Source organism: Brachyhypopomus gauderio, unplaced genomic scaffold (genome assembly GCF_052324685.1).
Source record: "Brachyhypopomus gauderio isolate BG-103 unplaced genomic scaffold, BGAUD_0.2 sc116, whole genome shotgun sequence".
NCBI lineage: Eukaryota > Metazoa > Chordata > Actinopteri > Gymnotiformes > Hypopomidae > Brachyhypopomus > Brachyhypopomus gauderio.
The window spans coordinates 17,260-41,827 of record NW_027506937.1 but is presented as its reverse complement, the minus strand read 5'-3'; the positions used below and the strand labels follow the sequence as shown (position 1 = coordinate 41,827).

The window sequence follows — 24,568 nt, the reverse complement described above, 5'->3', positions numbered from 1 at the left end:
AGCGGTTAGCACGTGATTATTAAGTTAGTTCAGTTACGATGACTTGTTTCTTTACAGTGTGTGTTATGTCCGACCCTTACGTTTGTATGTTTGTTACCTTATAACTATTTACATAGCATACTATTTCGCTGTTATGAGTAGTTACATATTTCGTTGTACAGCGTTATTAAGTCATTAAGACAATTGCATATATTCGCCACCAGAGGGTGCAAAGGCACCAGTTGTACTGTTTATTCTATTTGTGCTTGTTATCTGTAAATGGAGATTATACATCTCATATCTGTATTTGTATTTTCAGAACCACACACACACAACTACACATTTGCACTATACACAGCCATCCTGTAACACACACCTCACATTCATATCCCTGCCTTGAACTGAAGAATAAAGAGTTGAATGCATTTTGGCCTCAAGTGGTGTTCTGGCCGACACACCGGGGTTGAATATAGCAAAAGAGGGTAGACCAGTGACCAGCTCTAACTCTCAAGTTTAGTCTTCACTACAGGGGTACTGGGTATGTTTGTATAAATGTCATATCATGCCTGATGTTAATATGCCACTGAATACCTGTTTAGAATTGTGGCTCCTCAGCCTGATGCCCTGTCTGGTCAACACACTGCTTTACAGCAGCAGGCCCATCCCCCGGTCCATTCCCCCACCCCCACTGCCCCTCTCACACTTGTACACTTGGGACTGTCCCTGTGTGTTGCTGGCTGTGCTGTACATCTGTGTGCACAAGAAATCCTTTTTTTGGGTGCAACACCTAGCACCATTTTTACAACACCACACCACCAGGAAAAATGAAGTCTTCATTTTTTTGCCTGCCTATTTATTCATCCTTTGTTCTTTTCTTTTGTACAAGACAAGTAGCAGGAAGCTGTTGAAGTGAAGGATGACCAGAGCATCCTCATTCACATCAAGGACAGAGTGTGTGTGTGTGTGTGTGTGTGTGTGTGTGTGTGTGTGTGTGTGTGTGTGTGTGTGTAGAGCATCCTCATTCACATCAAGGACAGAGTGTGTGTGTGTGTGTGTGTGTGTGTGTGTGTGTGTGTAGAGCATCCTCATTCACATCAAGGACAGAGTGTGTGTGTGTGTGTGTGTGTGTGTGTGTGTGTGTGTGTGTGTGTGTAGAGCATCCTCATTCACATCAAGGACAGAGTGTGTGTGTGTGTGTGTGTGTGTGTGTGTAGAGCATCCTCATTCACATCAAGGACAGAGTGTGTGTGTGTGTGTGTGTGTGTGTGTGTGTGTGTGTGTGTGTGTGTGTGTGTGTGTGTGTGTGTAGAGCATCCTCATTCACATCAAGGACAGAGTGTGTGTGTGTGTGTGTGTGTGTGAAGTGAAGTGAAGGATGACCAGAGCATCCTCATTCACACCAAGGACAGAGTGTGTGTGTGTGTGTGTGTGTGTGTGTGTGTGTGTGTGTGTGTGTGTGTGTGTGTGTAGAGCGTCCTCATTCACATCAAGGACAGAGACTGGAAGATGGAAACCTTCAAGTGACATGATGACAAGAAATCCAGCCCCTCATTCTGTTCTACATGTCACACACTGTGTGTGTGTGTGTGTGTGTGTGTGTGTGTGTGTGTGTGTGTGTGTGTGTGTGTATGTGAGAGAGAGAGAGAGAGATTTTACCTCTATTCTATTTGTGTCATAGTCATTCCTTTTATTATGGTTATGTATATACGTATATAAGTTTATGCCAGTTGATGTGTATACCCTCATTGTTTTGATAGTTTTTTATGTGTTGTTAGTGAATAAATGAATACCTGAAGGGTCCTTATTGATAATTATTGATAAATAAAATTATTTCCATTTATTTATAAAAATGACAACATGAAAGGGTAACCTTATCATCCACTTGCACAATAGTTGTTTGTTCTATAAATAAAGCACTGCTTGGAATTCATTTAGCTCCTGTTACAAACACATGGATGGCTATCAATAATTATTGGAATTATTTCCATTAATTGATCAACTGACAACATGAAAGGTCACTTGCATAATTGTAATTTAATTCGTGCTGTAAATAAAGCAATATTTAGTATTAATTTGGCCCAATTCAGAAATACATGAATGAGGATTATGATAATGCTCATTCATGTATTTCTGAGGGCCAAATAAATACTAAATAGTGCGTTATTGTATATAAAGTGGGCATAAAATAATATTAATCAACGATATTGTTGATAATAATTATTTTATGCCCACTATAAAATTATATTTTGGGAGATTTCTTTCTGTAGATTATATTTGACAGCACTAGGCAGGTTGTCATTTTTTCCCGTTTGTTGTCGTAAATTCGTTGCGTGATTGGTTTAGCGCGGTCACGCGGTGTCTTTTGACGTCATTCAGCGTGAGGAAAATAGTTCTTCAGAAAACGTCTCGGTTCAAACAAAGTACAGGATTCTGTGACGCGAAACTTTTTTGGTAAGTGCAATATAACCTGATCGTTTTATCAGCTAACGGGCATGTAGTTCGGAGATTGCGGAGCGGATCAGAACGAAAACGGGGTTCACCTTACGGCCTATAATGACATAAAAACAGCTAGTAGCACTCCTCGGACGCCACACACTGGCGCCATCTTGGCGTGTCCAAGCTGGTTTTTGCGGGGCACTGGGGCAGGATGCCATTTTTTAACGCTGCGGGTTATTTTGTCCGTTTGCTAATGTGCACACTGGCGTTCTCCAAGTCCCCTTTTAATACACATAAAGGACTGGGGGGTGTGACACACAGCTGCTGGTTACATCAATGTGGTTTACCACGAGACCTTAAAAGTCAGGAATGTGGGGTTCACCCAAAGACCCCTTTAGACAGGAAGCGTTCAGAAGGATGTGTAAGGTGTGAAAGTTTGTGGTTTTTGTCATGAATTTAGTAGCTCTAATAAGTAGGGCTGAACGATTAATTGCATTTGCGATAATTTTGCGATTTTTTTAAACGCGATTGTCTAATCGCACAGGCTGCGATTTAAACTGGTCACATGACTTGGGAGCGAGCCGAGCCGAGGACGAACGGAGCAAACCGCAGGAGGCAGGGAGGTGGAGAAGTGAAGTTAACACAGCGCACTTTAACTTGTTGCACAATGGCTTCAGGCTCGACAGAAGCTGACACAACTGAAAGTCTAATACCAAAGAGGGGCAGCACATCAGTTGTGTGAAATTACTTTGGCTTTTAAAAAGATGCTGCTCAACGTCAGGTACCCTGCAAAACGTGCCTTGCTACTGTCGCTACGACGCGAGGTAACACTACAAACCTTCAGCATAAAAAAAAACACCACAAAGCCTCGTATGATATTTGTAAGGCTAAAATGCCAACGACCAGTGCTGCATCTTCAAATACGCAAAAGTGTTTCTCTGCGCTTATACAGCTTTAGTATGCGGTGAGCAGCGAAATACCGTAAAATCACGCATATAGGCGCAATAAGATTTAAAGCACGGATGAATCGCGAAAGCGCGGATAGCTTGACCGCGGTCCAGCAGACAGAGTTCACTGACCGAACCGTTTGAAAGTGTAACTCCTTATGGATGTAATTCGAAGCGGCACGCTGAAATAACTCGGGCAGTAACGGAGTTCATAGTGAAAGACATAATGTCCGTTAATGTAGTGAACAAGCCCGGCTTCATGGCTTTGTTAAACACACTGGATATGCGCTACCAAATGCCCTCACGCACATATTTTAGCCAAGTTGCTATACCTGCAGGGTTGCCAACTCTCATGCATTGAGCGTCTTAGACTAAAAAGTGAGTAGTTCGCTCTGGCGCCAACCACAGGCCTGAAGTGGAACAATGGGAAAAAAATCGCGATTTTAAATCGCAATCGCAATTTATAGATAAAAAATTGCAATTAGATTATTTTCCAAAATCGTTCAGCCCTACTAATAAGTAACTGAAGGCACTATATGTTGTTGTGCGCTGTACTACTTTTGTATTCCTCCGCCACGCGGAACAAGCCGTTGGTATCACAAGTAAAGGAGTTGCCAACTGAGCTCCGACTCTCCGTGTATTCTTTGCTGTCTCAGTATAATTTGGTGTCATATTTTCTTTTGGGGGGTGGGGTGAATGACTGGATCTTTCATTCATCATTTATAATATGAGCTGTCACACCTAGATAATTCTTGTTGCTAACAGAGGTCCAGTGATCCCCAGTCAGAGCCACATTTGTGGCGCTCTTCACAATAACCTGTTTTTACTTCCCTTTCCTCATCATACAGCTGCTGGATTTTCTTTGACATTGTCTTTCTGGACGGCAGTTCGTAACTTGCATCAGCTGACACAATATGCAGCGCTTTTTGTAAGAGAGCGGTCTACAGTCCACAGCAATCCATCTTGCCCCCGACATGTGGTCGAGTGTTGACTGGCGACACTGCTCGTACTAGGAATACATTTAGCAGCTAAGTTATCATTACTGACCTGTGCGTTAGCCCCAACATGTTTTGCGTTGAGGTGGTAACGAAGGGTGGAAGTGCTCCTGTGATAAGCGCACTCCTTCCTACATAAAGTGTAAATAACACTATTTGTGTTTGTACTTCCATCTGGAAGTTTCTTATATTTAAATTTCCCATCCACCAGCGTAGCCTCTTCAGTCATCTCCATCATGCTCATCTTATTGTGCGTCCATATAATCTGTATGTCTGGACCTCGTGCACTGAGCAACATTCCACGGTGCAAAAGTGTCTCATGCATTAAAATGCGCTAATTTTTTTAGTTCGTTATTTTCCCTGTAATTAGTTAATTGAAATTAACACGTTAAAGTCCCACCACTATAAATAATGTAATATTTATTATGATCAATGCATATATTTATCTGGCAGAGCAGACCATCCTCAACATTTTGTTATTGTTATGCTCAATAAGCAAGGTCAGATACATTAAGATGATGTTAAATATATCTGTGTGTGTATTGGTCCTTCAAACATGAATAATATTACAAAACTGGTTAACAAATGTTTCATTTTGTGTAAAAAGCATTTACATTTTACACACTTCATATTTTAGTCGACTGAATCAGATTATCAGATTACTAAATTATGACTAAAACTAAATGAAAATTCGCTGTCAAAATTGAACTTGACAACCTGTCTACAGCCAAACAACTTACTAGTTTTAAAGGCATATTTTGACAAGAAGTTGTATCTGCCAGTCACCTATAAATCCCTGAGTGTAGGAGTGCTGTTGTTAGAGGTCTACCTTCTTAAATAATTGAACAGATATGTTGATGTTATGACCCTGCATGGGTCTTGTGTGGAATGTAATGTTTTTGGATTGCCGTGTGTGAACGTCTACATCGGCAGAAGAAGCTCCACCCCTTTCTGGATCAACAGATGCATACCCCGCCTCGGGGCATCTTCTGGCCCATTTCTGATTGATCGCACAATGTTTAAAAACCCCAAGATGGAGGGATGCTGAGAGAATGCTATCTCCTGGTGTGTTGTACATTTTGGCTTGTGTTTCGATTTGGCGTGCATCTGTTGTGTGTGTGTGTGTGTGTGTGTGTGTGTGTGTGTGTTTGATCATTTGACTATTGCCTGCATTTGGGTTTTTGAGTAATTGGATTGTGGCTTGGATTTGGTTGCTGATTGTAAATAGTACTGTACATAGTGTTGTACATAGAGGGAAGTAGGAGCGCCAAGGCTGTTTTTTTGTTGTTGTTCCCTTTATGTTTTTTCCTGGTTTTCCCCTCATAGGCATTTAGTGTAGATTTGTGTATTTTATTTTCACCGATAGATAAGGTTATCCTTTTTGCTTTCTAGACAATGTAGTTTGTTATTTTGGGCCTGGTTGGTCTCCTCCGACACACACCCTGCTTACCCTTATATAATAAATCAGACATTCATTTTTCTACATACTCCTTTTGGGCAGTTATTTCCCTTTCCTGCCCTTTCCCTTCTTGTCACATCCGCGACACCTAGACCAGGACATAGTTTACTTTTAGTCATTATGCATCATATGAGAACACTATTGTTTACTTATTTGTTAATCTTAGTCAAACACTCCTCAAAACACTCCTCAAAAGAGAAGGTTTATGTATATTTTTGTTTTACTTGTAGTCAGTTCTCATTGGTCAGGTCAGGTACACTGTCACATGACATGCAAACCACTGAGGGAGAGGGCCGTCATGTGCCACATCATTTCAATCTTCTGGGGGCGGAATATCACATCTTCTGATGTGTGAGCTCACCGACCCCTGTGATTGGCCAGTGTCACTGTTATTTTACAGGAGTATGCCAACCCACCAATTATACTCTCTCAGACTAATGACCACAGCATCATGGAGATCCAACCTCCAATCTCCCAATCATAGGGCCAACTACCTATGCACTGTGGTCACTTCTGTGTTTCCAATATTCATTGATTACTTTTAAGGGAAATGCCTGCAGGAATAAAACATTTTTCCTATGGTGTCCATTGTGTTGCCTACATGAATGCACACACCTGCTGGTTCTGGCATCAGTTCAATAATCTTCCTCCGCAGTTGTTTCCTTTCATCTTTATACACATCTGAAATGAAAAATATCAGGTAAAAAAATTCTTAATATCTCCCCATTGACACAAAGGTTATACAACATCTGTACCTGAGTTTATTTGAATGTCAGACCATTCTCATTATAGAGACAGTGACACCACTCGTACAAGTGTATCAGCAATACAAATGTTGCAAAAAACAAAAAAATTCAGTAAACTGCCTATACATTCTAATCACTTCAGCGTTTCCAGTATTCATTAATTCCTTGCTTTTTAAAGAAAATGCACACATACCTCGCAAAATTTCCAACGGTCTTGACATCAAGTAGGGTGGAACGAACATTCCAAACATCCCTATAATGGAAAATAATTTGATTGTTATTTGTGATTTTTATTTTGGTCCTCATTTACATATGAACGCTACATGTTACATTTACAATGAACGCTATACATTTATAACAACAATAAATAAATAAACAACCACAACCCTCCTGTGATGCTGAAGGTATGATGGAGTGATGAGGCAGATGCATACGCTAAGAAGAGCGAGGTTTATTAAGGGCAAACTCAAAACCAGAGTCAGGGTGATCAGCAAGGGTCATTAAGCCAATACAGACATCCATAACAAACAAAAAGAAAAACCAGGCAAACTGAACTGAACATGAACTTACATAAACCACGATTCAAATACACATTCCCTGACCCATAGAGTCCAGATTCAACCAGACAGATACAAAACTTGCTTCCCACAGAGTCGAACAAACAGAATATTTCAACAACCAGCACTGAACAAGACAGAGTTTAAATACACTAACTAGGGATAAAAAACAGGTGGGAACATTAATGAGTAGGCAGACTTACAGAGGAGCAGGAGGGACAAACAAAAACCAGATTGGCAGGAGGGGGCGGAGCTGGGTGCAACACCATGTGAGGCCAAAAAAGATGAAGGCTGAAGCTTGTTTTGCCAACCTTTTTGAACTAATACAGTATTTTAATTACTACTTTAAAACAATTCTAAAGACAACCTAAACACTAGATGAAATCATCTATGATGAAGTAATCACCACTAAACTACTAGATCAAAGTTGCTGTCAAATTTTAAATTGACAACCTGTCTATAGCCAAACCACTGATTAGTTTTAAAGGCATGCTTTGAAAAGGAAACCCCACGTGTGTTCTATCTGCAAGTCACCTATAAAGGTCAGGTAAGTGTCTCCTGTTACATGACAGCTGCCAACCAGTGAGGGGGAGGGCTGTCACATCTCACACCTCCTCTGAGGCACATGCACCAATCACAGCATATTTTCGAGCTGTGGCTTCTGGGGGCAGAATATCAGACGGGACATCACCCCCTTCTGATGTGTGAGCTCACCGACCCCTGTGATTGGCCAGTGTCACTGTTATTTTACAGGAGTATGCCAACCCTCCAATTATACTCTCTCAGACTCATGACCACAGCATCATCGGGGTCCAACCTCCAATCATAGGGCCAACTACCTATGCACTGTAGTCACTTCTGTGTTTCCAATATTCATTGATTACTTTTAACAGAAATGCCCACAGAAAAAAAAAATTCCTATGGTGTCCATTGTGGTGTCCAGGTGTGCGTGCATAGACACACACACACACGCACACACACACACACACACACACACACACACACACACACACACACACACACACAAATACCTGACATTGACATCAGATGTCCAATTTCCTCCCATTGTTGATTTATTTTAACTTTAAGCTCCTCTGAAATGTAAAATGTAAAAAATCCTTACTATCTCCCCAATGCACCATCACCAACAACTTCACTACAAACACCAACCAGACACACATGTGAATGAATTATTTGAATGTTAGTCCATTCTCACAGAGACACTGCTCTGCACTGGTAGTAGTGTATCAGCATAGTGATGTTGTTGGAGTTTTAACACACCAAATTCACTGCTAGATTTCTAGCTATTTGAATTATAACTGCATAATGTTAAAACACGTAATATCTATAAACATGAAGTCTGAGTAAGAACTCAACTTTAAGATCCAGCAGTGGTAAAATAAATCAATAAACTGTCTTTACATATTAATCACTTCTGTGTTTCCAGTATACATTCATCGATTTAACAGTAATGGCAAAATGGCTAGTGAAAATATTTTTTATATGGTGTCCATAGTGGCTTCCACACATGCACACGCACACCTTGCTGTTTTTTCTTCAGTTGAATAATTTTCCTCTGCAGGTGTCCATGTCTGTCATGCACCTCTGAAATGCAATGGAGAAAAATTGTAACCATTTTTATTAATATTTTTTTTATTTTATTTATTTAAATGTTTTCTTGGTGTCCTCACACACACCTTCCAGATCTTTCACCCGATGAGGAAACATCCATAGATCATGTCGAAATTCTGAAAGTGAAATGAAAGTCATTTGTGATTAATTATACATTTCGATCCTTACTAATAGAAAATATTTTCATTACTAGTTTCCTATAACTCTAAAGACAAAAAAATAACAGAACAACCTAAACACCAGATGAAATCTTCCCTAACTTGAAGTAAACTACATCAAAGTTGCTGTTTGAACTTGACAAGCTGTCTACAGCCAAACCACCGACTAGTTCTTAAGGCATAAATAGTTTTGAAAAGAAAAACCATATAAACCCTGAGTGTAGGAGTGGTGTTTTTACAGGTCTACCTAAATAATTGCACAGATGTTTTATTTTAAGTCATTATGCATCACATGAGAACACTATTGTTTACTTGTTTGTTAATCTTATTCAAACACATACAAAGATATGAAAAAATGCGGAGGTCTATACATATTTTAGTTTTACTTGTGTCCAGTTCTCACTGTCACATGACAGCTGCCAACCTCTGAGGGGGAGGGCTGTCACATGTGTCACATCTGCGACTTCTGGGGGCGGAAAATCACACATCTTCTGATGTGTGAGCTCACCGACCCCTGTGATTGGCCAGTGTCACTGTTATTTACAGGAGTATGCCAACCCACCAATTATACTCATACAATAATACATATGAGAACAGTAATGTTTACTTGTTTGTTAATCTTACTCAAACACATACAAAGGTATAAACAAGAGGAAATGTCTATATATATTTTTTGTTTTACTTACCTGACCAGTTCTCATTGGTCAGGTATCTGTCCACTGTCACAGCTACCAACCAGTGAGGGTGAGGTCTGTCACATATGTCACGCCTCCTCTGAGGCACATGCACCAATCACAGCTTCATTCTGAGCTGTGACTTCTGGGGGCAGAATATCACACAGGGCACAGCTCCCCGTTCTGATGCCTGAGCACATGAACCCCTGTGATTGGCCAGTGTCCCTGTTGCTGATAGGGCTATGCCATCCCTCCAATATAAGATATGATATCCAACATAATGGTGCTCCATTTTGTTGCACCACTGGGAAGCAAGGACTACATGTGGATGACTAGTTTTAACACTGTGCATATTACTGTTATTTATATTAATGAAACCAGTAATTGAAATAGTGATATCAGTAATAGTCTTGCTACTTGTAACAAAGATTGGCCAGAGATTAACTGGGTGAGCCAGTTTTGGTCTATAGGATCCAGTTGTTGAGTTGATTTATGACTGAGAGTGAGTGGAAGCAATACGGAGGGGTAAAACTGTGGGGACCAGGAAGCGGACCTGGGGAAGCCCCTAAGAAAACATGAACCTTGACCCCTGAACCGAGAGGCCAAATGGAACGGGTTGAAAACAAAAAGAAGCTAAAGTTTACAGCCAGGAAAAGGTAGAAAACAAAAGAGGAAATTCCCTGAAAACTTTGGGTGGGAAGAAAAGAACAATGGATGCCAGAAGGAAAACCACTGAGAGGGGAACAAACGTGTCCATTGTTTTAGAAACAGGAACAGGTACAACCAGAAAAAAGAGAATCAGAGGCTCAAGAGAAAGGCCAGAAAATTCTACGAGATACCAGCTGATGCGTACACCAGAACACTGACCAACAATGCACCAACCAGTGAACTCAGAGTGAACTGCTTATAAGTAAGGACTTCTTGTAAGGACTACTGAGTAAGTGTAGCTCATTTAGTTTGATTAGTCCATCAGCTCCCTCTGGTGGCCAGAGGTGGTATAGTGCTGGAGCACATTACTACTTCATGCTCACATTACTACTTCATGCTGAAGACCCCGTTAAATAATGTCTAGTTATTACTTACCTTCATGGTAAAATGAAAGATCCATCATCCATGTTTCAAGATCTTCCATGTCATCATTCTCCTGACTGTACCATATACCACATCTAGCATCTACCAGTTCATTTATGATCTCTAAAAGCTTCCCCACTTGGTTATCCTGGCCAGAACCTTCATTGTTGAACACATGGTACCTGCGGCCACACTGATGGATCAAGGTCTGGAGGCTAGACCCAGCAGACCCAACGTACTGCTTAATGGAGACGTATTTTAACTTATCTTTAAAAGTGAACAGGATAATGGTGAACTCATAGAGCTTCTGTCCAAAAATCTCCACCGCTTTCCCCACTGTGTCCAATTGGTCCTTTGTAGAATTATCTAGGGAAACCACGAGCAGGAACACGTGAGGGCCTGGGTGTGTGAGCTGAAGGCACTGTAGGAGTCTGTCTTTATTCATGTCAGAGCCCATGGAGAGCCCTGGGGTGTCCACCACTGTGACCCGCCTGCCCCCCAGGATCACTGTGTGGGCCTCACACTGCTGCGTGACTGGAGAAGGACTCAACTTAGACACAAATGCTGGGACACCAAGAAGAGTGTTTCCTGCTGCACTCTTTCCTGCACCCACATTCCCAAGGAGGATGATCCTGAGTTCAGAGGGACCTGCAGCATTGGAAAACAGACACAAGATCATTTATTACAGTCAATGTGATAAGAGCACTTTTAGCACTCTCATGAACATCACTATGGTGTTATATTTATATCACATCACAGGCCGTGCACACGCCTGCTCATGCACACGCCCGTGGAGGTGTTGAGGAGCATATTTCATTGGTCAAAGCCCTTTACTCATTCCGATTAACAGTGCTGTTACTAGGTAAATCTAGGACCCACAAAAGAAATCAACATGCACAGGAATCCCAAAATGGCAGTATCTGACTGACCTATCAGCAAGTAAGAGCAAAGAAATTTGAGTAAGCATACAAGTAATTTTTGACAACAGAAAAGGAAGTATCTTGAAACACATTCTCACGTAAAACTGTGCTCTTGGCCTTTTGCAGTAAAATGTTAAACATCACTAGTGACCAAATCTTAATGCAACCTTCCTCTTCCACAAATTGCACACAGTGATTAATGAAAAGCACGTCAATAACACACTACAATACTGTTCCGGTAATGTTACTTTTCTTAGATGCTGCTCATCTTTCCGCAACAAAATCTTGCCGATATTTAAAAGCATATTTATGGAGTGATTTTTGTTTCAATAGTTCCACAAAAGCAAAAGTAAACCCAAGAGCAGAAAGTATATGTTATGAATGCAAAACAGAAAAATATATATCAAAAGTATATATATTTTATATAATTGGTTATTTGAAACTTATTTTCGTTTGCATTTTGACAAGTTTTTGGTTCCATTGTTTTTGTTTTTTTGGATTTTCCCAGTAAGGTCTTTTGCTTCTGGAATCTCTCTTTGCTTCTGCTTCGTTTTTTGCTTCTGACTTTTGGAACACATTTCACGTGTGGGAGGGGCTTAGATGAAGGCGTTCCTCTGCAATCTCCATTGGTCACTGATTCCGGACTGACACAGAGTTCTGAGACCGCCTCTGGGACCAAGCCACGCCCACCCCACCAGCTTCTTAGCGTTTTCAAACATGGCGGAACGCGGTGGTTCTGTTTCACAGTAGCATGTAAACTAAGTTTTACCATAAAAGTTTATACAAAGGTTATAATTATTTGCTAAATGGTCTGTACATATTGCAAATGTACACTGTATAATAACTACATTAAGCATGGCGGTTAATATTTAGCACACTTCACCAGCGCGAGCTTTTTAAAATTTTAGTGAACTGGATGCAGGCATGAAAATCTGTCACCTTGCGGCGAAATTCGCCGTATTGAAGTTTTCATATTTTGCGGTAAAACAAACTCTTATGAAAAATAGGTAGATAGTAAAATAAGAAACAAGATTTTTTTGTAGTTCTAAATGATAAACCCTGGTATTTTTTACACTCAATTTTGCCGCTGATGTTATTTATTGGTTCATTAAGATGTAATGGTTTTGACTGAGCCATCTGGAATGGCGAAAGCGGCTCGCGTTTACGGATCTGGCTCCATATATTGACAAGACAGGTCAATATTTTTCAGCGCGACATTACCCTGAGAGAAGTCAACAGGGAAGAGCGTGTTTAATGCTAGCCTTTAAATTATTTTTAATTTAATCGCTGCTGTAGCTTCTGTCACCGTTTTGCTACATTCACAATAGTAGCGACTAGTTACTCGCTCCTCCTGGATCATTCGCTAGCATCCCCGCGGGTCTAAAGTGAGAAGGAAACTAATCCGCACTCTGCGTTTCAATGGACTACTCTTCTTACTCCCACCCCTCCAAGTTAAAATCTTTTTGTTTTTATCTCTGAGTCGGACAGTGTCTGAATGTCATGTCTGACATGTATTATGTTTAGTATCTCTATGTTCAATGGTTCAATGAATATTGTTCACTTCTTAATAAAATATGGACAGCACAAGATGCATGTGATGTGTGTTTGTGTGTGGTACCTGCAGAACACTGAAAAACAGTGTGAGTGAACAAAGCTGGTTGTATATAGGGTGGCCACTTTTCAGTATTGCTTTAATTTTGGTATTTGGCTTTAATTTTGGTATTTTTTACTATTATGGATTTTACTATATTTGGCATCACCTCTCGTACACCAGCTGCCCCCCACCCCCCGTCCGTCGCCATACCAGATATTGCAAATACTCATATCCACACATCAATGTTCTCTCCAGGGGCGAGGCTAGGGTATTTTTAGTGGTGCTAGAGCACCACCGTCAGGTTGCTCAGCACCCCCTGGCTCAACACATTTTTTAAATATTATATTATGCAAAAAACTTGCTCTGCACCTGCGCAATACTTTGGTTCGACTGGCCAATCTGGCAACCCTGCTTCGAGGCTTGTGACCAGTCCACTTATCAACTATATCTCTTCTGATTGGTTGGCACATTCACGCGACTGTTTGCTGCTAGAATTGTCTACAGCTTGGCATTTTGTTCTGGTCGTAAGCTAGCTGTTCACATTCTACATTTCTGGATCTGCGAGGCAGCCAGCACCTGAGCTGGGTTGAGAAGGTATGTTTCTTCACTGCAAAAAAAAAAATTCTTAACAAGTAAAATTAAGTCATTTAAAGGCAATAAATCTTTTTTTCTCTGATAAGAATTTTTGACTTACTAGGCATTGCAAGTTTTAGGATTATTTTGCTTATTTTAAGTATAATGAACTTAATCGGTCTTACTTAGAATTTTACCCTATTTTAAGTCATTTGAACTCAAAACAAGCACAAAAAAACTAACCGTTCAAGTTAATTAAATTTTTCAGTTTACATGCTAAAAGCACAATGATTTGTACTTGATTTAAGATTGAATGTTGTAGGGGAAAACAACTCAAAGCAAAACTAATACGGCTCCAAAATTTATAAATGTACTAGTTCGCCTCAATTGGTGAGAAAAAATGTGCCTCTGTGAGCACTGGGGGCTGGGCACCCCTAAAGACCAGATCCTAAAATCGCCCCTGGTTCTCTCCATCCAGTTCACTAAAAATTTTAAAAAGCTCGTGCTGGTGAGCATGCTTAATGTAGTTATTATACAGTGTACATTTGCAATATCTACAGACCATTTAGCAATTAATTATAAACTTCGTATAAACTTTAATGGTAAAACTCAGTTTATGCTGCTGTGAAACAGAACCACCGCGTTCCGCCACGTTTGAAAACGCTGGGAGGCTGGTGGGGTGGGCGTGGCTTGGTCCCAGAGGCGGTCTCAGAGCTCTGTGTCAGTCCGGAATCAGTGACCAATGGAGATTGCAGAGGAACGCCTTCATCTAAGACCCTCCCACACGTGAAATGTGTTCCAAAAGTCAGAAGCAAAAAACGAAGCAGAAGCAAAGAGAGATTCCAGAAGCAAAAGACCTTACTGGGAAAATCCAAAAAAACAAAAACAATGGAACCAAAAACTTGTCAAAATGCAAACGAAAATAAGTTTCAAATAACCAATTATATAAAAAATATAATTTTGATATATATTTTTCTGTTTTGCATTCATAACATATACTTTCTGCTCTTGGATTTACTTTTGCTTTTGTGGAACTATTGAAACAAAAATCACACCATACATATTGACTTCAAGTCGTTTCTGTATGAAGAATTATATTGCCTTGCTGTAAACCAGCCAAATAGAGCAGAGCTTATCAAGTATTAATGAGCAGAAGAAAATTCGACTGCCATAAAGTTAAATTAAAAGGAAACAAATTTCACATAGTATTTTAAAACACTGCCAATAACAATGACCGATTGCAAGTGACTGTAAAATTCCATCCAAGTGATGGCGCGGATCAAACCTGTTTTACTTTCACTTTGCGGTGCGTGAAGCTTTCGACAAATTGAATCAGTTTGTTCATCTTAACCTAGAATGCAATTCATCTATAAGAAAAATGTCTCTCGTATGTCTTCGAGCTTAATTTGATTCACTTTAAAGAGATCGTTAATCGATCGATATAGTTTATTAGACGTGCGCACCGAGAAACGGCCAGTGTGTCGCGCTGAGCAGGAAGTGCAACTCGTTTAAGTCTAATAACTGCACATTTCGATCTAATCTGTTTGTGAAATCACCGATTTCATTTAATTATCGAATATCATCTGGTTTCGCGGTTGGCCAAAATTTGAGATTTTAATATGATATTCATTAGAAACGAATATACTCTTTATGGAAGCTGCTACTTGGACTTGAAATGGACTCTATAGGAATCTAATGACCAAAACACGAAAGTTTACCTACTCCATTAATATTTCCAGTAATACGAAAATACTCACATGGTTTGTCCGCTGAAGCCATTTTGTGTGGATATGAATGCCAACGTAACTGGTGGGGTGTGTGTGTCGTACAGCTGTAAAAAGACGGATATACTGGTTCGTACAGGTTCCTGATTACGACACACACCACCACCGTACAACACTGCGGTCACCCCATCTACACTTGGCGTAATACACGCGGCATTACGGTAGCGCGCTTGGATCGCGCTGTCCCATTTCTTACCACAGTCCAAACACTTGCCGTCAGGTGACGTACACCAACACTTTCTGATATCTATTACAACAACCAAATGGTAGACCAGAGGTCACTAACAGGCGGACCGCGGCCCGGATCCGGACCCGAACGCAGTCCTGTCCGGACCCAATCTCATTCCTGATTAACTCTGCAAATTTCTATATTTTCTATATTCTATATTTTTTTAATTTTGACGGGAGAATTAAATTTGGAGCATTTATTTCAGGGCTATTGAAAAAACACTCCGTCACAAATGTTACGTTCACCACCCCCCCGTCAACAAATCACGTTCGCCACCCTGCTTTACAGTAAACACATTTTGCAGGTTTTACAGAGTTAAATGTAGCAGGGCCTTTCTTTTGAATCCACTTGGTTACCCCTTTAATGTTTGTTTCTTTTGGTTAAACCTCTGCAAATCTTTGAGATGTGTGCTGCCATGCCAAAGGAATTTGTGATGAAGTCACAGCTTTTATTGCCATTATTTCTAATGTTAAAGTTACAATAATAATAATAATAATAAGTTAGACTTATATAGCGCCTTTCTAGTACCCAAGGACGCTTTACAAAAATCCTATGAGAGAGAGAGAGAAAAAAAAAATCAGGAAAAAATAATTAGAAATAATTAAATCACACTATGACTTGGTGGAAGGGAGAAAATACTGAGAGAAAAGGTGAGTTTTAAGCTGAGTTTTGAAGGAGGAAAAGGATGAACAGAGGCGGAGATGTTGCGGGAGGCCATTCCACAGTTTTGGGGCCATTACACAGAATGAGCGCCCACCAGCAGTAACAAGCTTGTATTGCAGAACCACCAGAAGACCTGTGTCTGTGGACCTAAGTGTTTGGTTTGGGATATAGGGGTGTAGAAGTTGTGCTAAATAATCTGGAGCCAGACCATTAAGGGATTTATATGATAGCAGCAGGATTTTAAACTGTATACGCAGAGGGATGGGTAACCAGTGAAGCTGATGAAGAATAGGCGTGATATGTAAGGTGTGTTAGTGTGTGTAAGGATTCGAGCAGCTGAATTCTGAACATATTGAAGAGACTGTAGGATTTTTAGGGAGGCCAAGAAAAAGTGCATTGCAGTAATCTAAACGAGACGAGATTAAGGCATGGACCAGGATTTCAGCGTCTGTCTGACAGCACAGGACGCAGGCGAGCAATGTTCCGCAGATGGAAAAATGAACTTTTAACTAAAGACCTCATGTGAGGTTCAAAGTTGAGTGAGGAATCAAAAAGAAGCCCAAGGTTGCACACCACAGTTTTTGAACCCACAAGCAGGACTTCGGTTTTGTTTTGATTTAACTGCAGAAAGTTTGAGTGCATCCAGCATCTAAGATCCGACAGGCAGGAGATGAGAGCGGAAGGAGGCAGAGTGGAGGTGGATTTAGTGCCAACATAAATCTGTGTGTCATCAGCATAGCAGTGGAAGTTAAGGCCATGGCCATGGATTATCTTCCCAAGTGGTAGAATATAGATGATGAAGAGAAGTGGCAACAACAACAAGGCAAGCTTGTTTATTTTGTTAGCAGGTAAACATTTGCACATTTAAATGTTTCTTACATTATTTGTTTTACAGTTTTTTTGCAAATAAACTATGAACTATACCATTGAAACTGGCAGCATTATAGAATTATATGCTGTGATATATATAAATATTGATCAGTATGGAAAAAATATTGGGCTAATCTTTTTTCCATATCACCCAGCAGTAGCTTGTGTTACTGTGACGATGGCGGAGCGGCGAAGGACGAGATGCAATCCTCGGCTTTAGGCGACAGACATCACTTTTATTGTAACACAGATAGCGCATAAAGCGCAGGCAAAACACGTAACAGACACGGGCAACGTGAATGAATGAATGAATGATTCAATTTATATAGCGCCTTATCTAGATACCCAAGGCGCTTTACAATTGTTAACACAGCTACGTTACAGACAACCAATCACACACCGGTGAGAAGCAGCAGCCAATTGCGCACAGCGTACTCTCTACCGGGATCCACAGCCCCCTGGGGGACTGAATGGGGTGCAGGAAGGGGGGAGAGAGGACAGACCCTAGTGGCAGAGCACCATCCACTGCTGGCCATACAAGCACACACACATTCATGCACACACACTCAGACAACAACTTGTTTGTATTGAACAGAGAGAAACACAGACACACTCAGGGAGAGTTTGTCTGGGACTGCCAATTTACCTAACCTCCATGTTTTTGGACTGTGGGAGGAAACCGGAGATCCTGGAGGAAACCCACGCAGACACGGGGAGAACATGGAAACTCCACTCAGATAGGGACTTGAACCCAAGACCCCAGTGCTGAGAGGCAAACGTGCTAACCACCAAGCCACTGTGTTGCCCACCATGTTGATGGATGTTATTCATTAAATCTTTCTTTTTCCCTGTGACTGGCACTTTTTTGTTTGCACTCTCTGGCCCGTTACGCCCAAGTTGATCATTTTAATGTGGCAGTTCTAAGTTCTAAAATCTGTGAAGGACAAACACTAAAACTGACTAAAACTGTTTACTATATCAAATCTTTCTAGGAAGTTTGGTAGACCCTAGTCCAGTACAGAGGGTACAGTTACTGTCAGAACCTAATTTATGTATGTGTTATATTTATGTCCATCCACAAATCCATCCTTTTTAAAGTGGATCCATATTTTCCTCCTTCTGTGTCCAGTGTCTGAGCTGAGGATTGTGATGGTGGGGAAGACTGGAGTGGGAAAGAGTTCTTCAGGAAACACCATTCTGGGTAAAGAGGTGTTTGATGTAATCTGTTCTGCCCGGTCAGTGACAAAGAACTGTATAAAAGAGAAAGCAGATGTTGACGACTGTAAAGTGGCCGTGGTCGACACCCCGGGCTTGTTGGACACAGACCTGACCAAGATCACAGAGTCTAGCAGGCTGGTTGAATGAATTGTGCTCTCCTCCCCTGGACCACATGTGTTCCTATTGGTGCTCACACTGGACTGCTTCACTGTAGAGGAACAGAAGGTAGTAGAGAGGCTGCAGCACCTGTTTGGAGAAGATGTGTTCAGATACAGCATAATCGTCTTCACTGGAGGAGACCGCCTAAAGAACCAGACCATAGAGGGATACCTGGCAGACGCAGGAGATGATTTGAACCAGTTACTGAAGAGGTGTAGTGGGCGGTACCATGTCTTCAACAACGAAAACATGGCAGACCGCACCCAGGTCACCAGTCTGATACATAAGATAAAGGACATGATCAGCACTAATCTTGTAGATCATTACACAAGTGAGATGTATGAGAATGTAGAAAAAGAGAATCAGGAGAGACAAGAAGAGCTGAAAAAAGAAATGGAAAAAGAGATGATGGAGACACAAGAGAATATGAATCAATTCTGTACTGAACAAAGAGAGCTAATCATAGAAATGAGTAAGAAAATAGAGGAAATGAATCAGAAAATAAGAGAAAGAGCAGAGAAAGAAGTCAAGAAGAAGCTGTTAAAACTGTTAAAGAAAGGAACACAAGTGTGTACAACAGTAATAACACAGAACTCAACTTTATTTATAGAGCACTTTAAGAACGGCAGTCGAAACAAAGTGCTGTACATAAGAATAGAACATTAGACATAAAACTAATAATAACAAAAAATGGATAAAACAATATTAACTAAAACAGTAAAAGGAATCAATAGAACAAATCAATGCATTAAACTAAAACAGTAAAAACTAAAAAAACATACAAAGTCTCTTGCTGTGTTAAAAGCCAATGAATAAAAGTGGGGTTTAAGATTTGTTTTAGTAACATAATACAGGAAGATGATAAATCCTGCACCTAACATCCGGAGTCATGCAACAGGCTTGGCTAGGATGTATTAACCAACAACTATGATCTATTAATCCTACACAATACTACTAAGAAGACAAGATAGATTGCACACACCCTATGCCCACACTAGTTACTTGAACAGAACACAGCAGCAGCTACAATCTGATACTGGCTCGACAAGGATCCAGAAGCACAGTGCACTATGTTCATGGTCCATTGCCTCAACTGCCAAGTACTCAGACCACCAAACTAACCTGGACTGACCTTCAAAAACAGTGACATGGACACACACAATACCTTGCAAGCATTTCCTTGGGGTCATCAGGAAGGCACCTCCCTTTGTTGGTGTTTCCATGAATTGAGCCCCCAACACCTCCAGAAGGCCCATCAGTGGAGTCTGGCGTCCCAGACCCACCCCCCTCCAAGCTCACAATGTAGCCCATCACAAAATTTACCAACAACCCTGCTACCCGACGGCTATCGGAAAAGCCAAGTGACAATCCTACCCATCTCTCAACATCACACACACCCAGTGGCGTGCACACATAGACATCAACTCTGCCCTTTATCAATGAAAGTGCCCTTTTGAAACTTCGGGGTTTTTTTTTATTTTTTTAAATCATTTTACTGAGGTCGGTTTGAAATGATCTTTTGAAAACCTGAGCGATTAAAAACAATGCCCTAAAATGCGCCACCACCTCGCACACACTCGACCTCTCTCTTCCTTTGTCACACCAGATACGCACCTAATAAACTAGTCGCTCTAGCCCAAATCAATGATAGATAACGTGAGGACGACCACATACAAATAATTAGATAGATAGGTAGAGTTTGCAAATCTATGTGTTAAGCTGAACTTTTTCTGTTGTATAGGTTTTGTTAGGCAACATAAATTAACACATTCATTTGTGAAAGAAGAAACTGGAAGTTCCCCATTACCTGTGAAAAATGTCCATCTGCATTCATGTAATGACAACACTCAGTAGCCTATAACTCCTTCTCCTACTTTACAGTCTTTTTACTGTCTTAATTGTAGGCCTATATTGATTTAAATTGGAAAATATATGCAACAAGGCCTGCAGACAGTGGAGGGTAAACAGAAGTTAACTGAAGGACATGTGTTACGACCCAGTCTAGGTTGGGCCCATAACACTGTGAAATAATGGTGTACCTTCTCTAGTGACAGATCACGTACGACCAATAGCGCATAGTGAAATGAGTTTATGTAGGTTACAGGTGATGATATATATATATACAGGTGATAGACGGACATATACATATAAATATACATAAAAGAGAAACCCCACTGTCTTCAGGTTGGCTAAGGCTGAAAACCCAAAACAAAAGAACAACCACTACCCAAAATGTTAAATCAAACAGCCACCAACCCTACCCAGGGGTGACCAGGACACGCACCATACAAAACCATAACATATACAACACATTAATAAACAACGAACAGCCGAGACAATCTCTGCTCAGAAATAGAGTCCACCGAACTAAACTACCATATAGGAAAATCAGCACAGTCATATATCGATAACACAGACGGCAAACTAGTCCCAAGCATTAGAACCAGCATGCCGCGCTGACGCAAACGAATGATCCGTATTTATTGGAGTGTTCTTCCGCATTCCACCGGCGTCCGCATTCCGATCACTTCCGCATTCCGCGACACAGGTCGCAGAACCACCCCCTCGTCCGGGCAGCGCAACTCTGTCTAGAAGAGACACTGAACACACATGCAGAACGAAAACAACCCCCCACCAAATACACATGGACATAACACCCCCCCACACAAAAACGCACCTCTGGGGCGAAGCTCAACACCTAGAGAGTGCGTCCGCAACCACATTATCTGTTCCTTTTTTGTGCTGAATGGATAAATTAAAACTCTGCAAAATCAGAGACCAACGCATGAGTCTCTGGTTTTTGTTGCACATGCGCTGTACAAACACCAGAGGGTTGTGGTCAGTAAACACGAGTATCGGATGAGGGCTGTCACCTAAATAGACCTCGAAGTGTTGTAATGCTAACATCAAAGCCAAAGCTTCTTTCTCGATGGTGCTGTATGCTAGCTGATGCTTCAAGAATTTCTTGGAAAAGTAACATACAGGGTGGTCTACAGTATCATCGCCTTCTTGGAGGAGAACCGCTCCGACTCCAGTGTCACTAGCATCTACTTCTAACTTAAAGGGAGTACAGGTTTTAGGAGCAGCCAGAACGGGTGAACTGCTCAATAACAACCTCACAGCCCGAAAAGCGGCATCACACTCATGGGACCACGAGAAGAGAGCATTTTTGCGGAGGAGGTTTGTGAGGGGCGCCACCACCACTGCGAAGTTTTTACAAAAACATCGATAGTAACCCGCCATTCCCAGAAAACGCCTTAATTCCCGCCGAGTGGTCGGTACAGGAAATTCAGCAATAGCCTGCACTTTGGCATCAAGGGGTTTCACATGACCTTGCCCCACCATTTTCCCCAAATACGACACAACCGCTCTACCGAACTCGCACTTCTCCAAGTTCAAAACCAAGGAGGCTTCATGTAGACGTCTGAAAACAGTATCTAAAACCTCCAGATGGTGCTCCCATGTTTCGGTATAAATGACTATGTCATCTAAATAGGCCACACAATTTTTGACGTCCCCCAATGTGAGGTTCATTAAACGCTGGAATGTGGCAGGCGCGTTACGAAGACCGAACGGCCGTCTGTGTATAGTTAATACTGTGTACTGTATATAGTTAATATTGGATATGAATTATATCAGTTGGCTGCGTGACTTCTTACCATTGTAAACTCGCATTTAGAGAATGTTACAAATAAAAGTCAAATTTCATTCAACATGTGCTTAACCTCAGCCCTTCTTAGCCACACCCACTGACTAGATCTCTCAGCTACCGCTGAGAACTCCTTTACCACTGCTCTCATCACACAGCCTCTAAATCCAAACTCAGCCAGTAGTCTTGTGGCAGACTTCGCCACGAAACCCCTAGCCCCTACCTCTACAGGTCTAATATGTGCTTGCCAGCCCCGCTCTCTTACCTCAGCCACCAAATCTGCATACTTCAATCTTTTCCTTTCATATGCTGCATCAACTCCAGGAGCAGCTGATCAGCTGACCTGAGGTGGTGCGGGGATGGAGCAGCTCGGCGAGGTAAGGCGGGGCGAGTCCATTTAAAGATTTAAAAACAAATAAAAGAATCTTAAAATGAACTCTAAAATGCCCAGGTAACCAGTGGAGGGAGGCCAGAATAGGAGTTATGTGCTCTCTCTTGCGTGATCCCGTTAAATGTCGGGCAGCAGCATTTTGCACTAACTGAAGACGTTTGAGAGAGGACTGGCTGACTCCAAAATAAAGTGCGCTACAGTAGTCCAGCCGAGACGTAATGAAGGCATGGATTACTGTTTGAAAGTGCTCGTGCGAAATGATTGTCTTAACCTTTGCCAGCAGCCTCAAATGGAAAAAACTGGACTTAACCACTGCACCGATTTGGCGGTCCAATTTAAAATCACTGTCTATTTTAAAACCCAAGTTAGTGATAGTTTGCTTCACATATAATGTCAGAGGGCCCAAATTAATAGGGGAGGCTTCACTGGAACCACTAGGGCCAAACACCATCCCTTCTGTTTTCTTTTCATTAAAATTTAAGACGTTTAAAGCCATCCAGTCCTTAATACCATTTAGACATAGCAGAAGTGGTTTTATAGAGGTATCTCTCTTTTTAAGTGGGACATATATCTGGGTGTCGTCAGCATAACAATGAAATGAGATGCAGTGTTTCCTGAAAATGGAACCCAGTGGAAGCAGATACAAGGAAAAAAGTAGGGGTCCTAAGATAGAGCCCTGTGGAACCTCATATGGCATGGGAGCTGAGGAGGATTTAGAGCCAGCGAAGGTCACACACGAAATTCTGTCTGTCAGATAGGACTTAGATCCAGCAGGAGAAGAATCACATGGTCACCAGAATCATTGGTCAGGAGAATATCATTAAAAACCCTAATCAATCAATGCCGACTCTGTACTATGCAGGGTTTTAAAACCAGATTGAAAAACCTCCAGGATATTTTGCTCTTCTTGGAACAAATTTAGCTGAGCGTAAACAACTTTTAAATAATAAAAAATAATAAACAATATTTTTGATAGAAAAGGCAGTTTGGAAATATGCCTATAATTAGCCAATACAGTGTGGTCAATGCCAGGTTTCTTGAGCAAAGGTTGCACTACAGCATGTTTAAAACTCACAGGAACAATACCTGAAGACAGAGTGCCAAAACCTGTACTGTGAAAAACCTCTTAAAAAAAGTGGAGGCACAATATCACAGGGAGAACCTGAAGGCTTCATATGGCCCACCACATCCTCCACGTGCGACAGAGTCACAGGTTCAAACCTATCAAACACAGCCAGGCCAAGGACAGAATAAGAGGGGCCAGAGGCAGGAACTGTAATAAGAGCTCTTGCAGTGACAACCTTATCAATAAAGTGCAGAAAATTATCACACATCAGGTGATGCCTCCAAACTGACGGGCTGAGGAGCCTTAAGAACAGAGTCAATCGTTTTAAATAGCACATGAGGATTATGACAGTTTTCCATTTCCATATTTGACAAATATTCCCTTCTGGTTTCTCTGATAGTGTTCTGGTAAGATCGCCAGCAGTCTTTTAGAATTTGAAATGAAAACTGCAGTTTGTGTGTAGTTAGTAATTAGTGGTCAGGTTTTTTTTTCTTATTTTAGGTGATAAGCGGATGAAAATGGATGGATTACAAATAACCCGTCTTGAACTCCTTTGAATCCTGAAGGCTGAAATTCTAATACTAGTTTGCATATCCAGTCTCTGCCTATAGTTAGCCAACTTGGTCCTTCTATCTAACATTACTTAGCTTCACCAGGTCTTCCTCTACAAGTCATCAGACCTCTACAACTGATTCAGAATACTAGAGCACAACTTATTTTCAATCTACCCAAGTTCTCACATGTGACTCCTCTGCTGCGATCTCTTCACTGGCTTCCAGTAGCATCACACATCAGATG

At 41.2% G+C, this 24,568-nt stretch overlaps 1 protein-coding gene and 1 pseudogene across 5 annotated transcripts in view; one reads left to right on the top strand and one right to left on the bottom strand.

Annotated features, from left to right (window-relative positions):
• Positions 1 to 15,636, bottom strand: part of LOC143497917 (uncharacterized) — a 66,139-nt gene extending 50,503 nt beyond the window's left edge. For 3 of the 5 annotated variants that reach the window (XR_013125915.1, XM_076993551.1, XM_076993550.1), the window contains exons 1-7: positions 15,499 to 15,636; positions 10,667 to 11,302; positions 8,817 to 8,867; positions 8,662 to 8,724; positions 8,151 to 8,213; positions 6,756 to 6,815; positions 6,432 to 6,497 (exon numbers count right to left, since the gene is read on the bottom strand). Coding sequence is in view for 4 of the 5 variants with exons in the window: in XM_076993551.1 (XP_076849666.1) it covers positions 6,432 to 6,497; positions 6,756 to 6,815; positions 8,151 to 8,213; positions 8,662 to 8,724; positions 8,817 to 8,867; positions 10,667 to 11,302; positions 15,499 to 15,520 (961 nt within the window). In the remaining variant the exon portion in view is untranslated. The remainder of the gene's footprint in view (positions 1 to 6,431; positions 6,498 to 6,755; positions 6,816 to 8,150; positions 8,214 to 8,661; positions 8,725 to 8,816; positions 8,868 to 10,666; positions 11,303 to 15,498) is intronic. The other 2 variants (XM_076993552.1, XM_076993554.1) reach the window with 2 other exon arrangements.
• A 1,209-nt stretch (positions 15,637 to 16,845) lies between these two features.
• Positions 16,846 to 21,721, top strand: LOC143497926 (GTPase IMAP family member 9-like; annotated as a pseudogene).
• The last annotated feature ends 2,847 nt before the right edge of the window (positions 21,722 to 24,568 follow it).